The sequence below is a fragment of the Accipiter gentilis genome, chromosome 25 (assembly GCF_929443795.1).
Source record: "Accipiter gentilis chromosome 25, bAccGen1.1, whole genome shotgun sequence".
Taxonomy (NCBI): Eukaryota; Metazoa; Chordata; class Aves; order Accipitriformes; family Accipitridae; genus Astur; species Astur gentilis.
The window spans coordinates 15,184,237-15,200,904 of record NC_064904.1 but is presented as its reverse complement, the minus strand read 5'-3'; the positions used below and the strand labels follow the sequence as shown (position 1 = coordinate 15,200,904).

General features: G+C 43.0%; 1 protein-coding gene across 6 annotated transcripts in view; it reads left to right on the top strand.

Annotated features, from left to right (window-relative positions):
• The window catches only part of SYNE2 (spectrin repeat containing nuclear envelope protein 2), a 190,278-nt gene that overhangs the window by 146,111 nt on the left and 27,499 nt on the right, over nucleotides 1–16,668 (top strand). For all 6 annotated transcript variants that reach the window (XM_049828823.1, XM_049828819.1, XM_049828822.1 and 3 more), the window contains 8 exons: nucleotides 58–205; nucleotides 1,284–1,378; nucleotides 2,741–2,975; nucleotides 3,815–4,009; nucleotides 4,795–4,920; nucleotides 6,933–7,088; nucleotides 10,560–10,718; nucleotides 11,623–11,789. In XM_049828823.1, the coding sequence (XP_049684780.1) occupies nucleotides 58–205; nucleotides 1,284–1,378; nucleotides 2,741–2,975; nucleotides 3,815–4,009; nucleotides 4,795–4,920; nucleotides 6,933–7,088; nucleotides 10,560–10,718; nucleotides 11,623–11,789 (1,281 nt within the window). The remainder of the gene's footprint in view (nucleotides 1–57; nucleotides 206–1,283; nucleotides 1,379–2,740; nucleotides 2,976–3,814; nucleotides 4,010–4,794; nucleotides 4,921–6,932; nucleotides 7,089–10,559; nucleotides 10,719–11,622; nucleotides 11,790–16,668) is intronic.

Sequence of the window (16,668 nt, the reverse complement as noted above, 5' to 3'; positions counted from 1 at the left end):
TATCCAGAAAAACAACCACCAACACAGTAGTTTCTGATTATTCCTTTTGTTTTACAGTATGCTTGAGGGAACTCAAAATGACGATAAGAAATTCTTTCAAAAATGTGAAAACTGGATGAAATTCCTAGAAAAAATGAGAGAGGCCTTGAAAACAAATATTCCAGGACGGTTTGAAGAACTGCAGGAGCAACAGAGAATATATGAGGTAAAGCTAACTCTAAAAATGGAAGCATCTTCTTGAATGGTGAAGGTGGGGGGGAAATCACTAGAAAATGCTATGCCTTTTGAAATTAGATCTGGGCAGAGTTTTACAGAGCATTTCACTCTTGAAATGTGGCCTTGTACTTATTCAGAGGAAAACTTTGAAATGTGAAAATCCTTTTTCAAAATGGATGGATCCCTTTTTGCAGGAATCAGACCTTTAGGAATGCATCCTCAAGTGTTGTGTCATGTAAGTCCTAGATTTCTCCAACCCTGAGGTTACTTGCCTGTCTGCCTGTCCCAGAGCACTGAAGCCTGTGGCAACTAGCTAGGCAGTTTGCTGGTGATCTGCCAGGAACCTTACCAGTTTCTGGAAGAACTGCATTTAAAACAAAATGTTTTCACATGTGGATGCAATTCTAAGCAAAGTGTCTATCTACAGACGTTGTCCTAGTTGCGGGAGAATGGAAAAACAACCAAATACAGAAAAAAACAACCATAATCATGTGGTAAATGCCAAACTTCATGAACTGTTTGGGTGAGCTTTGTGCTGCCGCAGTGGAACACAGCTACCCACTACCCAAACTAATGTGGCTAATTCCACGGGGTGTTAAGTCTCTGCATGTCAGTGATATTTATTAGGGTCCACAGAAAGTTATTTTCTCCTTTTTCTTGGACGTCTCCAAATAAATTCATTCATTGCAATGAAATTATTTATAGAATAAACTTTTGCTCATTGTGATTAAGAGTAAATTCACCCTTATATGTAGCTCTTTTTTATACCTTTTCTATGGGTTTCTCTCTAGATTGCATTTCTCATGAATGAGTCCAGCAAACTTTAGGCTTCAGATTACCTTAACATACACCTCCTGGTGGGTTCTGCTGTCACATGTGTGCAAATTCCTCCTGGTATTCAAAAAGCGTGGAATCTTTTAGTATGCACTAAACTAACACTTGAAAATAATAGAGCTTTCAGCATTTAAAATTAAATAAATGCTGAGACTCTAGAGGAGCAGAACCAGCTTTCATAGCAAAGGTTGTTCAGTGAATAGTTAAAACTGTTGTTCTCATGGTATTTTCAGATGCTGCAAACTGAGATTTCCATAAATCAGCAGACCTTTAATTCCATCATAGCAAAAGTTCTACTCTCCTTAGAATCTGGAGAAGCAGAGAAAAGGTAATCTATTTGTTTTTCTCCCTAAGATTTTGGTAATTCAGTGAATATGCTCTCTTCCTTGGAGTTGGTATTGAATCTTTGCTCTCATGAGGACATAAACCCAAATTTTGACTGGGTTCACTCTTTAAATAACCTCCTGGCACATTTTGCAAAAGCATGAGGAGGTGCAATGAGAAAGAAACACAGGTGCCCTTGCCAGGCTGTATTTTGGATAATAACTAGATGTTCTGCCTAACAAAAATAATTGCTCCTGAACAGGAGTCTTCCTTGTCTACTGCTACCCTGCAGTTGTTGAAACTATAACTGTGGTTGAGAAGTTACCTTCTTACAGACTGTAATGAGGATGCTGCATATGAAGGATCTTTTCTCCCTTCCTAGACCTCTCTACTTTTTAAAGTGCAGAGGTGTGAGGTTATCCCTGTTGCCCCTAGGGCATTGAGTCATGGGCCAATCAACCCAAAACATATGGTAGCTAAACCTGGTTTTTATCAGTCTGATCTTATACTTCTCTCTTAATCAATGTAGAGTGAGAAGCAGCAAGTAATATTTGTGAGCAGAGGTTCAGCTGCCTCAGGCATTTCTGCTGTGAACACGTTACCCCTCTCAGCCAGAGCTTGCTGCTTCCAGAGAGTAGGCAGGACACTGTGCTCTCCTCAGCCACTTCAGTATGAAGTCCGCAGCTTGGCTTAAAGCTGCCAGGGAAGGTAGGGCTAAACTAAGCAAAGCTGCTGGATCTCTGTGTTGAAACTAGCCCCACAAACATGGGTGTTTGTGTAAGAGCTAATCTTACTTGGCCATGGCTTCCTGCAGAGGAGCAGAATGGATAGATGGGGGTTGTCTTAATTACTCCAGCTAGATCTGCTGGATCATCTAACCATGTTGTAGGAGAGGCAAAAAAACTGCATTGAATGAGTTCAATACCAACACATAGCCTTTTCACTTTGCAGTTAGGTCCCACTGCTGTAGGATACAATGGTGGTTGAACTCCTGCTTGCAGCCTGGTAAAAGCACAGGTCAATTTTGCAGCTTAATCAGAGACCTTGTCTCACTTGCATTGACCTTCTTGTTCTTCAGAAAAGTGTTTAGGGCGTATTGTTTTTGTGATTGCAGTACTGTATGTTGCTATACCACAATAGCAAGAATGACTTGCATTATCCATCTTTGTATCGTGTAAGAGGTTTTTTGGATTGCTTAAAAGACAGAATACAGAGAGCAGGGCTGAGCTTAGGGCTGCATAGAGCTTTCTGCATAGTTGGGTATTGTAACTGGAATACAATGTTGCAAATGGAAATCCATCACAATTATTGTAAAATGCAACCTTGAGGTAAAAACATATTAACACTGAACACTTGTCATTTTCAGAACGGAGTTTATTTCCAAGCTCACATTGCTGAAGGAGCAGTGGCAGAATGTTATCTGGACGGTTCAGCAGAGGAAGAAGGATATCGATGGACTTGTGAGCCAGTGGCAGCTCTTCAGGAGTTCCCTGCAGAGTCTCAGCAGATTTCTTGCTGATATAAACAGCTTCCTCATAGCTGTGAAGAGCCAGGACTGCTATAGCCTTTACCAGCTTAGAAATCTAATTCATGATTTCAAGGTACTGTATTTATTTCTCATAAATCTAAACTCTGTGGTTTTTTTCTCAGACTGAAACAACTTCTGTCCAGTAAGGTAAAAAGCTTTAAAATCACATGCTTTCTGGGGAAAAATAATTGCTGACAGTTTTTCTTAAAGCTGAGCACAGACGAGAAAACAGTGACATTGTGAAAGGCTTATTATACTAGGAAAATTCCTGGTCAACATTGTCTTTTAGTAGCCTTGCATGCTTTAAAAATATTACTGATATGAACACAGAAATGCAGGGTGCCAGGGAGATTAGGCAGAAACCCTGGTCAGCAGGTAGCCTCTAGGTCTCTGTGCACCTTACTGACATGGCTGCTGTATGCAGACCTTGCAGTTTGCCTGAAGGAAGCAGGCACATATCCGTCAAGACAGGCCATATGCGTCCTGTGTGCGCAGGGATGGGCAGGAGGTTCCAGGAGCAGAGGATAAAGCACTTGCAATAGGGTCTGTCCTTGGAGCAACCACTCCAGGGTGCACAGGATGCACAGACCTGGGCAGTTCTTCAGGGCAGTGAGTGCATTTTACATGAAGTGGAAAAAAATATATTCCTTTAATTTTGGGTATCTGGGTATCTTTCACTCTATAGATTCAGCCTGTGAAAAGCTGTTGTAGAGCTTTATAGATCAGAAGGTCAGAAAGAATCTGATTCTTCTGAAATTAAAAATGTAGCTAGGAGAAGATCTATTCATTACTCTTCCATGAATCTGAACGAACTAGTGCCTTGTAACTCCCTTTGTGAGCCAGAAGTGCACTCTAAAGCTTGCTAAGAACAGGTTAGAAACTTAAATTTTTTTATTTTTTTTTTTTTTAAAGAGTAAGGCAATTATTCTTCAGAGGTGGCAAGCCATGTACTCCTTAATCATCGATGTCGGGGAGAAGTTGCGCACCGTCTCTGATACCGAGACCAGCGCCATTCTCCAGGAGGAGCTCAGCCAGTTACAGCAGAGTTGGGGAGACACCCAGGTCCAGCTGGAGAAGAAGAAGATGCAGCTCAGTAGCACCCTACAGGTAGATGATGCCCTCCCCAGGGAGGAGCGGCACCTGCTTCTCTGGCATTGGGTCTTGAGAGCTTCCCTGCCCCACCGTCCACAGGGCTGAGCTTTGTAGCAATAAGGCAAATAGTGAGCTGCTGCTTGCTGCAGAGAGGCTCTGAGGGAAGTGCCTGTCATGTGCCATCAGGGCTTGTGGGAAGCTAAAACTATTGTCCCCTGATTCTCCAAAGGAAAATGGCGTTGGCATCCATTTGTTGCTACAATGGATGTTCCCGCTCTGATTATTCTCGTGCTCCCCATGGCCTGGAGCTCTCTCCTGCTTTGGGCTGTGAAGCCTGAGCTAAAATTTAGCTTAGAGGGAGTTAGCATGACTTGTTGCTCCTCCTGTTGCACCTCTAAACAGAAGGGCAGGACATATTTATCTCCTTAGAGCAATAAATTTGCTTTCATGGCTAGACAGCACATACCTATGTCTTAAAATTGAATACCGTCATCGATATGATCCCCAGCCCAAAAACTATGCTAAAAGCCTCTCAGGTTGGACAAAACAAAATTAACAGAAATGCTCTGTAAGACAAACCTTAAATACTCTTGTATTAAGGGTGCAAGTTCTTCTGTAAATCCATGCACCAAATTCTTGTGGGTGGTAAAATGTATCAAAAAGAAAATCCAAATAACCGGAGCACATAATTATTAATTTCAGTGGGTCGAAGAGGCTATTTTGTAACATATCCATATGGTACAATATGTCATGATAAAGTGTCTTAACCTTTTATAACTTCTTTGGGCCTCCTTGAGCAGAGTTGGGACTGCTGTGAAAAGCAAACCAAGGAACTGGAAAGCAGGCTGGGAGAGCTGAAGGAGAAAGTAAAAGATCCCCTTCCACTTGAACATGAAGAGCTCTACAAAGCCAAGGAACACATTAAGGTATTGAACAGCCATATTAGATTTAAATAGATGTAGTCTTTGCACAACACCTGATCCCTGTAAAATCAGTTTTGCCTCTTACCTGCTCTTCAGTGACACTGGATTTCTCTCCTTTATACCATCCTGATTGCTGCCAATCTGCAAAGTCCAGCTGACCAAGAAGATTACAAGAAGAGTAGTAGTGTTTGGATTTTTTTTCCTGCTTCTGCTCCCGTTCCACAGTCTGAATTTATAAAATAAGCAGTTCCTCAAACAAAAGGGAAAAACTCCCTGGTCTCAGCTCAATTGGCTGCTATCCTAATGGCTGAATCTCCCTTTTTGTTTTCCAATCCATTTTGGACAGGGAGCTCCTCAGGCAAGAGACCTCGTAAGTCTACAAAGCACCGTGCACACCTGTGGGATCTGAGAATAATTAAAGAGAAGGAAAATTAAGAGTAAGGGAGTGGCAAAAGCCCTTGGAGCCCATAATGCACCATGAAAATTAAATGGCAAGGAAAGCATTTCCAAGGGATAGGAGACATTTTGTCTGGACTGGTCAGTCTTTCATCATCCTTTTATGAAGTGAATTGTTGACCTATGTAGTGGAAACAAATAAGCTTATTAATGAGCCAAGGCTTTGAACTCATTATCAGCTGTCTGAAATCTTCTTTGTGAGTGCTGGCTGCCTTTCCCACGGCAGCAGTCTTGCTGTAGGCCTGAATTATTAGTGAGGTGGCAGCACACGGCTTCTGCCTTTTACTCCAGTAAGAGAAATTCAGCCACAGAGGCGTCAGGGTCAGACAGTGCCAGTGCAGTTGCTGCTCTTGGGTGCCACAGTATAATAAAATAAAGGACCAAGATGGCATGGGGGAGAAGGGACCTTCTTTCCTTGCCCTGCATTTCACTCTTCTATGGAATAAAGCTGATTTTTCTCTCAGGCCTGGACCTTGTACGAGGCTAGCAAAGTCCCGTGAAATTCCATTGTTAGTTCCATTAATGCAGGGATTTGACCCTTTTTAAAATACATAAATGCATGTGTGCGCATATGTAGGCAGTAATTTGTTGTGAGCTCAGGTAGATTTAGTCTCAGGATTGTTTGGGGTTTTTCCTCCAGTGTTGAAGCAGATGAGATTATTTTTTTTTTTTTTAATTTATTTTATTTATGATTTAGGTAAGTGACTGGATCAAAAGACCTGTGAAAATGCTCGCAGGGCTTGGACCCAGCATAGTTTTCCTGATACCAACACTCACAATTTTTTCCTTTAAAATGAGACAAATCAGATCCTCTGTAAGAGTGTTTTTTGTTAGAGGAGCCGGTGACTCTTCCCAGCAACCACCTTGCAAAATGGGACCTAGTACCTCGTGTGTGGAGTATCATGTTTCCCAGCTGCATGCAGTGGTCTGTCTGCTTTTTAGGTGACAATTTTAACACCGATAAGGAAAACGCATAACCTTGTTATAAGGGGAAAGTGAAGTCAGGGGGGAACAAAGCAGAAGAGAGTGTTTCTGTGAATGAGCAGTTTAAAAGCTCCACATCTCTGACAAATGTGATGAAGTGCCTGTGAAATCATTTATTAGAGGAGACCAATTTTATTTTTTTTAGCGTTTAAATAAATAACCTGAAATCGGAACAAATGCAGGTGGAAAGCAACGTGGCCAAAATAATAAGAAAAAAAAAAAAGAAACCCCAAAGGATTGGGCATGTTCCTTCCCGGCTGTGAAACCCCGAACGCTGCCCTGCAGCATGGGGAGCTGCAGGGGCTCAGGCAGCCTTTCGACACTTTTGGATGCAGCGGGGGCGGCTGCTGCACCAGTGAATCCGCAGCGGCTCTGCCCTGGGCTCCAGTGGGCTCCCAGTCAGGCCCCGAGCCAAGCACCCGGGGACCCCATCCAGCCCAGCCGGAGAGCGCTGCACAAGCGGCTGCACATTCCCCTCCCCTCCTCCCCCACAGGCCAGGCAGGGGATTAACGAGCAGGTTTGGAAACCAGAGGAGCTTAGTGCCAAGGCTTGTGCCGGGTGCCTTTCCATGCAGGAGCTGGAGCAGTCGCTGGCGGACTGGGCCCACGACATGAAGGAGCTGCGGGCCATGAAGGTGGAGCTGGCTCACTGCATCCTCACCGAGGACATGATGGTGCTCAAGGAGCAGGTTGACCATTTGCACAGGCAGTGGGAAGAGCTCTGCTTGCGAGTAAGTCTTCTGCCTCCTCTGGGGTTTTATAGCGGAATATTCGTAGGACCTGGCAGAAAAGGGGAGCGGGTTCTCGGGGTTGGCTCACTTTTCCAGTCTTGGGTGGGGACGGGGCTTCTCCTAGTGCAGCTGACCAGGGCCGAAGTTTGCACTTTGTTTCCCGGACACAGACTGCTGAGAGATTTTTTTTGCAAACCCTTTGTAACTAGCGAGTGCCTGAATTACAGAGAGCTCAAATGCAGCTGTTTACTGAAATAGGTGGCTTTGTTCTGGGCTGCCAAAGGTTGGGGGGGCGGGGGGGCGGGGCGGGAAGAGGGATAGACACAGGAATTGCCTGAGGGCATGAGGCAGGGAAAGGAAGGGGGAAGGCTTTGCAATCTGATGTTAAAAAGAAAAACGCCAGGAGAGCTGATAAAGAAAACTTAGATGTGTTTAAATACTGACTCCTTGGGTTTAAACACATTAAGAACTGACTTGTCTTTTCTGTAGCAGTAAAATACTGTGAAACATTTGCATTCTTTGTGGCTTGTTGCTGTATTACACTTAATTTAGTGGTGCATGTAAAACTGCTGGGGAACATTTACCAGCAAAGTCACATGAACTTGATTCATGAGGTTATTATGCAGTTTGAATGTGTGTTTACTTTGCCCCCTTAACAGGATTGGAAGAAGTAAAATACTTCGGGGTCTTAAGTTACTCTGGATGGCTCTACGTGCCAGCAAGCCAAACTCTTGCGTCTCTTTACTCACAAGTCGATAGCCTTTATTTTACAGTTTGTAAAGACATAGTGAAGCAAGTTAGTATTTTGTACCTAACTCGGGCAAAAGTAAAGCAATCTTGGTGGAAATATTGCCAGAGTAATGAATAGCTATGCTTATTTCACAAACTTTGGTATGGTGAAATAGTTATTGGGGTTTATTTTTTGCATTGCAACAAGAAAGAAGAGTTTAGTATCTTTGCCTTAAACTTGACAACCGTCTACTTTATAAATGAGAGAACTTTGTTGCTTTTCCTTTTTTGGTGAACTGCTGATGCCTGCTGTTTCTACTGTGGTGAACAGCCCTGAAAATTAAACTATCTTTTGTATGTACCCCACTACAGTCTATCCAAGTAGTAATTTCCTGTAGTAATTTCAGATTTTATTCAAAATTTTCATTTTAATTTCCTGTGGGAACAACGTTTAGTTCAGTCTATCTTGGAGAGAAGAAAGGAGTGACATTAATGTGACTGTATTAGGCACAAAAAACCCTGTAGTGGGAGGAATCTATTCAGTGCTGGAGCAGAGACATACTGAAATGTTTACATAGCCCTAATGACCCTCTGGAGAGCCTGCACTGATGCTCACCGCTGGACACGAGCGTAGGAAAGCAGACTCGATCGGTTCTGCTGCTAGCACGACCGCTTTGTTTTGGCTAACAAATTAGAGGAGTCAGGATGTATTGTGTGAAGAAAAATCTGCAGTATAAATGCAGAGAGGTGAAGGCCTTTAAGAGCGAGACGCGGCTGCAGCTGTCACGGCCACGGGAGCTGGGCAGCCAGATGCCAGCGCCGGACTGAGCAGGGACACAAACACACTTAGTGAGCAGATGCACTCAAGGGATTAGCGTTTACATAGCTGCCCATGCAAGGCACATGTAGGTCAAAGATTTAACTATTCGTATCGGGGGCTATCCTGTCCTATTGAACACTGGCGTATGGGTTGGGCCTGCGCCTTGATATTCTTTTAGCCTCTCTTGGGAATGCTCAGATTGCTCCTGCTGCATCATGCTGTGGATGCAAAATGGAGCTGGTACCGGGGCAGCGGGTCTGAGGAGAGAGTTATCAAACCAATGGCTTGAAGGGCTCATGTTCCTAGAAGCTTGTCTGGGATTTTTTGGCTTATGCCTGGTTTACCCCCAGTCTGTGCTGCTTAGCCAGCTAAAAGGTGCTTCCTGCTCTTAAAATCCTGCCTTTCCCTATGCTTAGCAGGCAAAAATGGAGTCAGGATCATTTCAGGATTTAACAGCGGTTTTGCTGACATGCATGGTCTCCTCTTCCACTGACCAAATTAACTCTTCTCCACACATGGGAGATGCTGCAAGTGGCAGCAGAAGGATGAGGGATTTACCCTTCGTACATCTTGAGGCCGAGGGTACGAGGGAGCATCCCAGAGCAGAGGCCCTCTTAGGGAGACTTTCTGGGGTCCCCAGGAGACTTCTTCCCATTGAGAACTTTGGAGATTGTTTCCCTGTGTCCCAGGACAGTGCTTTTGGCCTCATCTCTTTGCTTAAATCAGAATGAAAGAGTTAAAAATTACTTTCACCTCCCCATAAAAGCAATGTAGTGGGAGATCACGTGGTGCCTCCTATTTTGATCCTGGCGTTACGTGAAGCTGGTCTTGCTTCCACACTACACACTTAAACTTCACTCTGAGGTACAAAATAGTTTTAGAGATTAGTCTAGGAGAATCAGTAATGGAATTTCGAGGAGTCATATGCTGTGTAAGGTGCATGTGAGATACGAAGAGGGAATGTTTCCGGCCATGGGGTGATATTTACGGTGGCCATTCACAACCAAGGCAAGCAAAATATTATGCTCAGTCTTTACAAAGTTTATTGGTGAGGATGAAGGGCTAGTTGCCTGTCTTTCTCTTTTAGTAGAATTGTACAATTTTTCACTTCCTTTGTCCCATCTATCTTAGTAGAGGAATCCATCAAAGTAGATAAATGAATACAAATATATATTCAAGACCCCTAGGCTAGAAATCAGCATTATTAGCTAGTAGAAGAGTGACCCTGCTTCTTTCTGAGATGTTGGAGCAGTGATAATAGCTTTGCTGGTTCAGGCAGAATCAGACCTTAATTTCTCTGTCTAGACAATTTGTTTATCCGTCCTGGCAAATGTGATTTTGAGGGAAAAAATCCATAGTTTTCAATAAAAAGCATAGATTCTTGATGTTGATTTTTTTTTTTTGGAAGTTCTCCAAGAACTGGTGAGCAAATGGAAAGAAAAGAGGAAGGTCTTTATAGAGATAAAATAATTGCAGTCAGTAGTTGCAAAGTTTCTCGTACAGTTGCAGAAAAATAAGGACTTACCTAGGTATTATTTCTCTTGTGTTATATATGAGACAGTACTAAACAGTATGTAGTAATTATGTATTTTGTATTCCTTCTTTGTTTGGCATTTTCAGGTTTCCACTGAGTAACAGTTAAATTGTTATATAAGCTCATTATTTATAAAACTGTCACTCAGTTTAATTCTTCTGAGTGAGAGAACCTGGTGTTTGCAAGTCAACTTTTGGCCCTGCTATCCCAAATGAGATGTAATAACAGTCTGCTTGCTGGCTTTGAAAAGAAAGCTAGAGATACTTGATAACTGCTTCTGCAAAATGGAATATGATCAAATGCACATTAGAAAATAGAAGGCTCATAATTGCTGGTTTCCGTCCTAAGAATGATGTTGCTAGCAGTTAATGTGTGTGCTTATCCATAGGTGTCTCTGCATAAGCAGGAGATCGAGGACAGGCTCAATGCGTGGATTGTGTTCAATGAAAAGAATAAGGAGCTGTGCTCCTGGCTGGTACAAATGGAAAGCAAAGTGTTGCAGACTGCAGATGTTAGCATTGAAGACATGATAGACAAATTGCAGAAGGTAAGTAGTAACGCCACTTTTCTTCAATTGCAGTCTTGATAGCTCGTTATAGAGACACCACTCCTCAATTCTTCCTTGCCTCTCAGAAGTGATACGTGATACAAAACCAGCACCAGCATGTACAGGCTTTTGTGAGAAGATGAGCTTTTCTAGCCTCAGCTCTTATCTTCTTCTTGATGTTCAGACTTGGAGCATAATGCAAAACAGAAATGCCACCTGACTGCATTTAGGCATGGAGCGTGATGTATGTGAGTTGCAGTGGTGGGGGTCTGGGTTGTTGGGCGTACATGCACGTACAGCACTGCTCAGAGCTTTCCCAGCAGTCAGAGGGCAAAGAACAAGAAGTTATCACAACCAAAAATAAAACCTAATTGTGGCCCTTCACCTTGGTAGTCAGTGCAGTTAGTGCTTTCTAATACTTCCGTATTAGCTTGTTTTTAAACAGGACCATTATTCTGCTGCAGTGTTCCTCCCTGTGGCTTAAAGGTCTCAATATCTAATCCCAGATCTCCTCTGGATAAGAATACCAGCAAAATAAAGCCATTCTAGACTTGAATTTGGGTTCTTTTGATGTAGCTTGATTGAAAAATTACGTTAAATCAGGAAAGCAGAGACAAAATTAGAACATTAAACTGCTATTTTTAGGAGTACTTACTCCTGGCACTTGCAAGTCTTTAAGCTGCTTATTTTTTCATAGTGGCTTCATAGTGAGAGTGCTTTTCCATTGAGGTTTTTGTTTTTGTTTTAAGTGAAAGAGTTCTACATGCTAATGTAGAAACCTCAGCTATCACAAGCCAAACCTGACTTCACATCACGTGTGTGGGAAAAGAAACAGATAGTTTTGTTTTGGTTTTGTTGTTTTGTTTTGTTCAGGAATTAAGCAATGTTTGTGTATATTTATCAGGATTGCATGGAAGAAATAAACCTGTTCAGTGAAAATAAGCTTCACTTGAAACAAATGGGCGATCAGTTAATTAAGGCTAGCAACAAGAGCCGAGTTGCAGAAATAGATGATAAACTCAACAAAATCAATGATCGCTGGCAGCATCTCTTTGATGTCATTGGAGCACGGTAAGAAAATGATTTTCAATGTTTTATATGAGATAAAAGTCAGAGGCTAGTGTCCTTGACAATCAGAATCAGACTGACATGACTTTTCAGTTCTGTTGAAATTTATTATTGAGAGTCAAATTAAACTGAAGTTAATGCTTTTTCATTATGACTTGTTGCTGTATTATGACACCAAATGTCTTAATTTATCTAATGGTAGAGGGCAGGGTGTAAGAATTCATATAAAATATAATTTTAATAATGGGAGCTGTGGAAAAGGAAGAGTCAAAGTGATTTCTCTGTTGCATGTGTTGAATTGCAACTTAATTTTAAGGCAGTATGGTAGGAGTTCATTCGGGTTCTTTAGGAGAGCCTCCTGTTTTAAGACAAGCATCTATTTCACCCTATGTCTGAATGCACAGAATTTGTGAATAGATTCCTGGCCTGTCTCTATAGACAGTCAGATTTATAGGATGATAATGTTCCTTTTTTACATTCAGAGGTGAATGACATTTCATTTAATGTTAGTGCTATTTGTTTACTCAGTCTCAGAAGACCATACCATGAGTTTATTTTTTAAATTTAGGACCTTCTGCATGATGGTGAAATGGAAAATACTATCAGTTGAAATTAAAACAAAAACCTGCATAGTCTAGGCACTAACCCCTTGTTAAAGGATTAAGCATCTTTGTTATACTTGGCAGAGTTAAGAACATCATTATCATTTTAGTATTAGCCTTACTGAGACGATCCCATTTCACTATTATCTCTGAGTTTCTACCACAGCTTGGGAGGCGGATGCTGGGCTGGTCTCACTGCCTGCCCGAGTTTATTAGTAATCCAGAAATAATAAGGCTAACACCGAATTAGTATTGGTCTAAACGTCTCTCCCAAGGTTTTGTTTCGCCTGTAACCCCCCTCTCTGGGCCCTCAGAAGCTCTCTTGCTCAGTTAACATTTGGGACAGATAAGGTGGGTGTTTCTGCTGTGACAATGTAGTGCTGAGTGTGCTGGATCTTAATCAGGAATGAGATCTGAATTAATGGTGACACATGAGCCGTGAATGATTAAGCAGAAGCTGCCTTGTTAAGATCTACCATTTTGCAGATAGTCTTGCAATGGTTGTCTCAAGGTGTCTTTGTATTTGATCTGGTGTTGAAAGAAAGCTTCACTTTTATAACAGCACTTTTTCTCTTCTCGTGGTAGCATGCCACTTTTAAAGCAATTTTATCATCATTTGTATTCTGCCGTGTGTTAGTATTGAATTGTAGCAATTTTAAAATGCAGATTAAAATGCACTATTTTAAAACTGAGGTAAACATGGCACGTTCTAGTAATCTTTAGGAAAATATGCTAAAGAACTGATGGGATATTTAGAAAGAGATCCGGCAGTCTTATTGAAGTAGTCTGTGACAACAGAGCACTTGTTTGTCTACCTGGGATGTCTTAAATCTTTACCTTCAGACAAGTGTATGGTGGTGTTTTGAAGTACGTTAATGCAGATTTGCCTAGAGCATCAGTGTAGCTCCCAGTATTGGATATCTAAGTGGATATCACAGCCACTGGGGAGTTGGTGTGGTGCTCTATGATTGTTCCTGTGTTCTTAATCCCAAAAGGTCTAGAGCATACTAGCTTCTACTTGTGATTTCTACCAACTTTCTGGTCAGAACCAGGGTAATTAACTGGAAGCACCTGACAAAATGTGGTTGTAAGCAGCTCTCTCTGTGATCCAAGGTTATCAGACAGCCCAGTGGGCTCTGCTGGTCCTCTTGGACTTAATACTAATGGAGGTTCAGCATATTGCAGCGTTTTGCAGCATGGGTGTAGCACACCTCTTCCCTCATCCTCCCTCACCACCTTGCTTGGGCCTGGCTTGCAGCTCAGCTGTTCTCGCCTGCTCAGTCATAAATAACCACCAGACTAGACACTCAAAATAGAAAATGGGTATGGTCCTAAGAGCTTATTTTGTCCTGTTTACAATCTTCCAACTTTCTGTTTTGAGGTTGCTGCTATAGTGGTGGCTTGCCACTGAGATTTGAATTCTGAAGGAATTAAACTAGATTTCAGTTGACTGAAATTTCCACCTCACTCACAGGTAAGCTTTGGGGTACTCAAGAGAAGGCTCCTCCTGTGCTTTTGGGTAGCCTCTCTTAAGCTCAAGTGATGGGGAGCAGGCAGCAGTTCTACCAATCACAGATGTGCCACAAGTTGGGCCTCTTCATGAAGGAGCAGAGCAGAGCAAGGAGGTCTGGGCTGGAGGTGAGATGACCTGTGAGGTGTGGGTTGTGATCCCCCATGCTGATAGGCTGTCTCCTTCCTTTTCAGTTTGCTTTTGCAAAAACTTAGAAGAAAAATCGCATTTAAGCTGTGTTGAAAGAGCACGTGAAAATAGAGTGGTGGCAAAATTCCTGTTGGCCCTGTTGCATGAAGCCATCACAGTCCAGACATCTTCACAGGATCTCAAACATCTGCCATCACCAGTTTCATTTAGTGGATAGGATGGGTCAGCTCCAGGGAGGTTGGAGTTTGTAAGGCATGGTACAGGGGCTGTGCACCCAGTGCTGCCCAGCAGAAGAGAGACTGGAGCACTGCACAACCACTGAACCATGGCAGAATACTGGGACAAAGCCCTTTTTATTAGGCACTGCTTCATTTCTTGGGGAAGATAAAAGGGATGGAGGAGATGCTTCAGGGCAGGACTGCCAGAAAGCCTTGGAGGGTTTGAGGCAATTGAGGTAGGAGAATGCTGCCTGGAGGGAAATGATTAATTTCATCCCTGGCAGGGAGGCAATCTTGTCTTGCTCCTGAAAACTACTTGTAGGTACTTATTTTCACAGCACCTCTGTGAAACGAGGAGGTGGTTTTGCTCCTGGCTTTTCCAATCAGTAGCTGCGGCAAGTAAATTGAAGTGAAAATTTTCTGAGGTTTTGGGTGCCGAATCTGTGACCACTTGAAGCTTTTTTTTTTTTTTTGACAAGTATTACAACTTCAACACTTTATGTTAAATACATAACCAGCTGCTGCCTTTATTCGTACTTGAGGGTGCACCACAGCCCACTGCACCACTTCCCTGGCCCCCAATGGCTGTCCATCACAGGGGCAAGGACCAAATCTCATGATGTCTTCATGACAGGCCAAGACTTGGACAGTAAGTAGGCTACAGAGCCATGCACTGAGTAGGAGGAGAAAATGTACATTGAATAGCTAGCTGTGTGTTCATTCTGGGCACTGAATCTTTCTGGTAGGCAAGCACTTCATGATCATGTTGGTTAAAGAGTGTAAGATAACCTGTATCCACAAAGGAGTCTAATTGAGATTTTTAGCCAGTTTCAGTTCTGTGGTTTCCAATGTCTCCACGTCTGACCCTGCAACCTGCGTAACATTTTATGTTTTCTGTAGTGCAGCGTATGGCTGTGTGATACCAACACGAAACCAAACCAGTCTTGAGCCAATGTATCAATACAGAGCATTCCTCCTGATAGCTTATTTCACCTTTTTAAACCAATAAGTGTCCTGGGACAGATGGACAAATTAGGTGAGCTCTCTATTTAGTCCTTGAAGTGATTCTCTTAGTTCATGGTGACAAGCTCAGATTTGCCATATGGCTGCACTTGCAGGACTTAACACTTTCATTATATGTCTGTGCTCGGCTTGTGTGGTAACAAAAGCTTTGCTGCATGTGTTGCAGCTGGAGAGTGGCTTGGTGCAAACTTGGAAAAGTCTCAGAATGTTAATTGTCATGGGATAAAGTAACCATCAAGACATTAGCATGCCTGGAAAGAACAAATGAATTTCTGTTCAGCTCAGAAGATACTCTTACCAGGGGAGCTTCTTGTGCTGAAGTCTCTGTTGATAGAGGGGTAATACAAAAACATACTAACAGGCAGAAAAGGAGCATTGTGCTGCCTCTAAAAACAGACACAGAAAATCTCTTGCTTTTGTTCTCTTGTCACCAGCCTCGTAGCAGCACTCTGCCAGAAGAAACTGCTGCATGCTTGCACATGCACCCAAGGGGAGGCCTGAAACAGTAGGAGGAGTGCACAGGCTGCATGGGGGTGGTAGACATGGAGTGGGATTTATGTCCCTGGCATGCTCCGGAGCAGCACTCCCTGGCCATGCATTAACTGGCAAGAATTGCCAAGGAACCGTGTTGTGCATAGCCATGTTCTTTGGTGTCCTTCCCTGGCACGTCCACCACTGATACTGACTCCATGCTTTGCTTCCCAGCCCTGCCAGGGAAGTGTTTGCCTTCTGTGCTGCTGTTTGCATACTGCCCGTTGGCTGACTGGAGGAGCACCCATGTGTCACAGGAGGGTGTCTGTGCTGCCTGGGGTTGTGCAAAGGTTTTGGATGGTGCTTGAGCCTTCATTGAAGCCACCAGCTTCATCGGGGGCTGCCTCCAGCAGTTTTGGGTCTACAGACAGGTCTCTACAGTAACAAATGTTGCATTTCTGTACCTCTGGGTATCCTGCAGCTCTTCGCACTATAGCTAAGCTGTGGAAGGGGGTTGCCATTTCTCAGCTGCTCTGGCTGTCAGCACACTCATGTGTTTCCTTACTTGGTGGGTCTGGTTTGTGTTTTCAGCCTTGTGGAGAAAGGCACATTTTTTGTGTATGTAGCAGGAGTGAGTTCAAATGACTGTGACCTTTAATGTGAGCATGAAAATACAGGGAAGATAGCAAGGCCAAATGTGCCTTCTCATCCTTTTAAATGCTAATCCTTAGCAACTAGGTGTTTTCCCTGTGTTCACAAGCTGCCAGCCTTTATTGCAGGGTCCAGGAATCTTAAACTGCCACAATCAAAGTGGGCCCCTTCCTTCCCACATCGAATTTGGGAGATTCAAGGTGTTTTCAGCTGGTTTCCTGTATACCCCAGCTGAAATTCCCAAACAGCGTGAAACT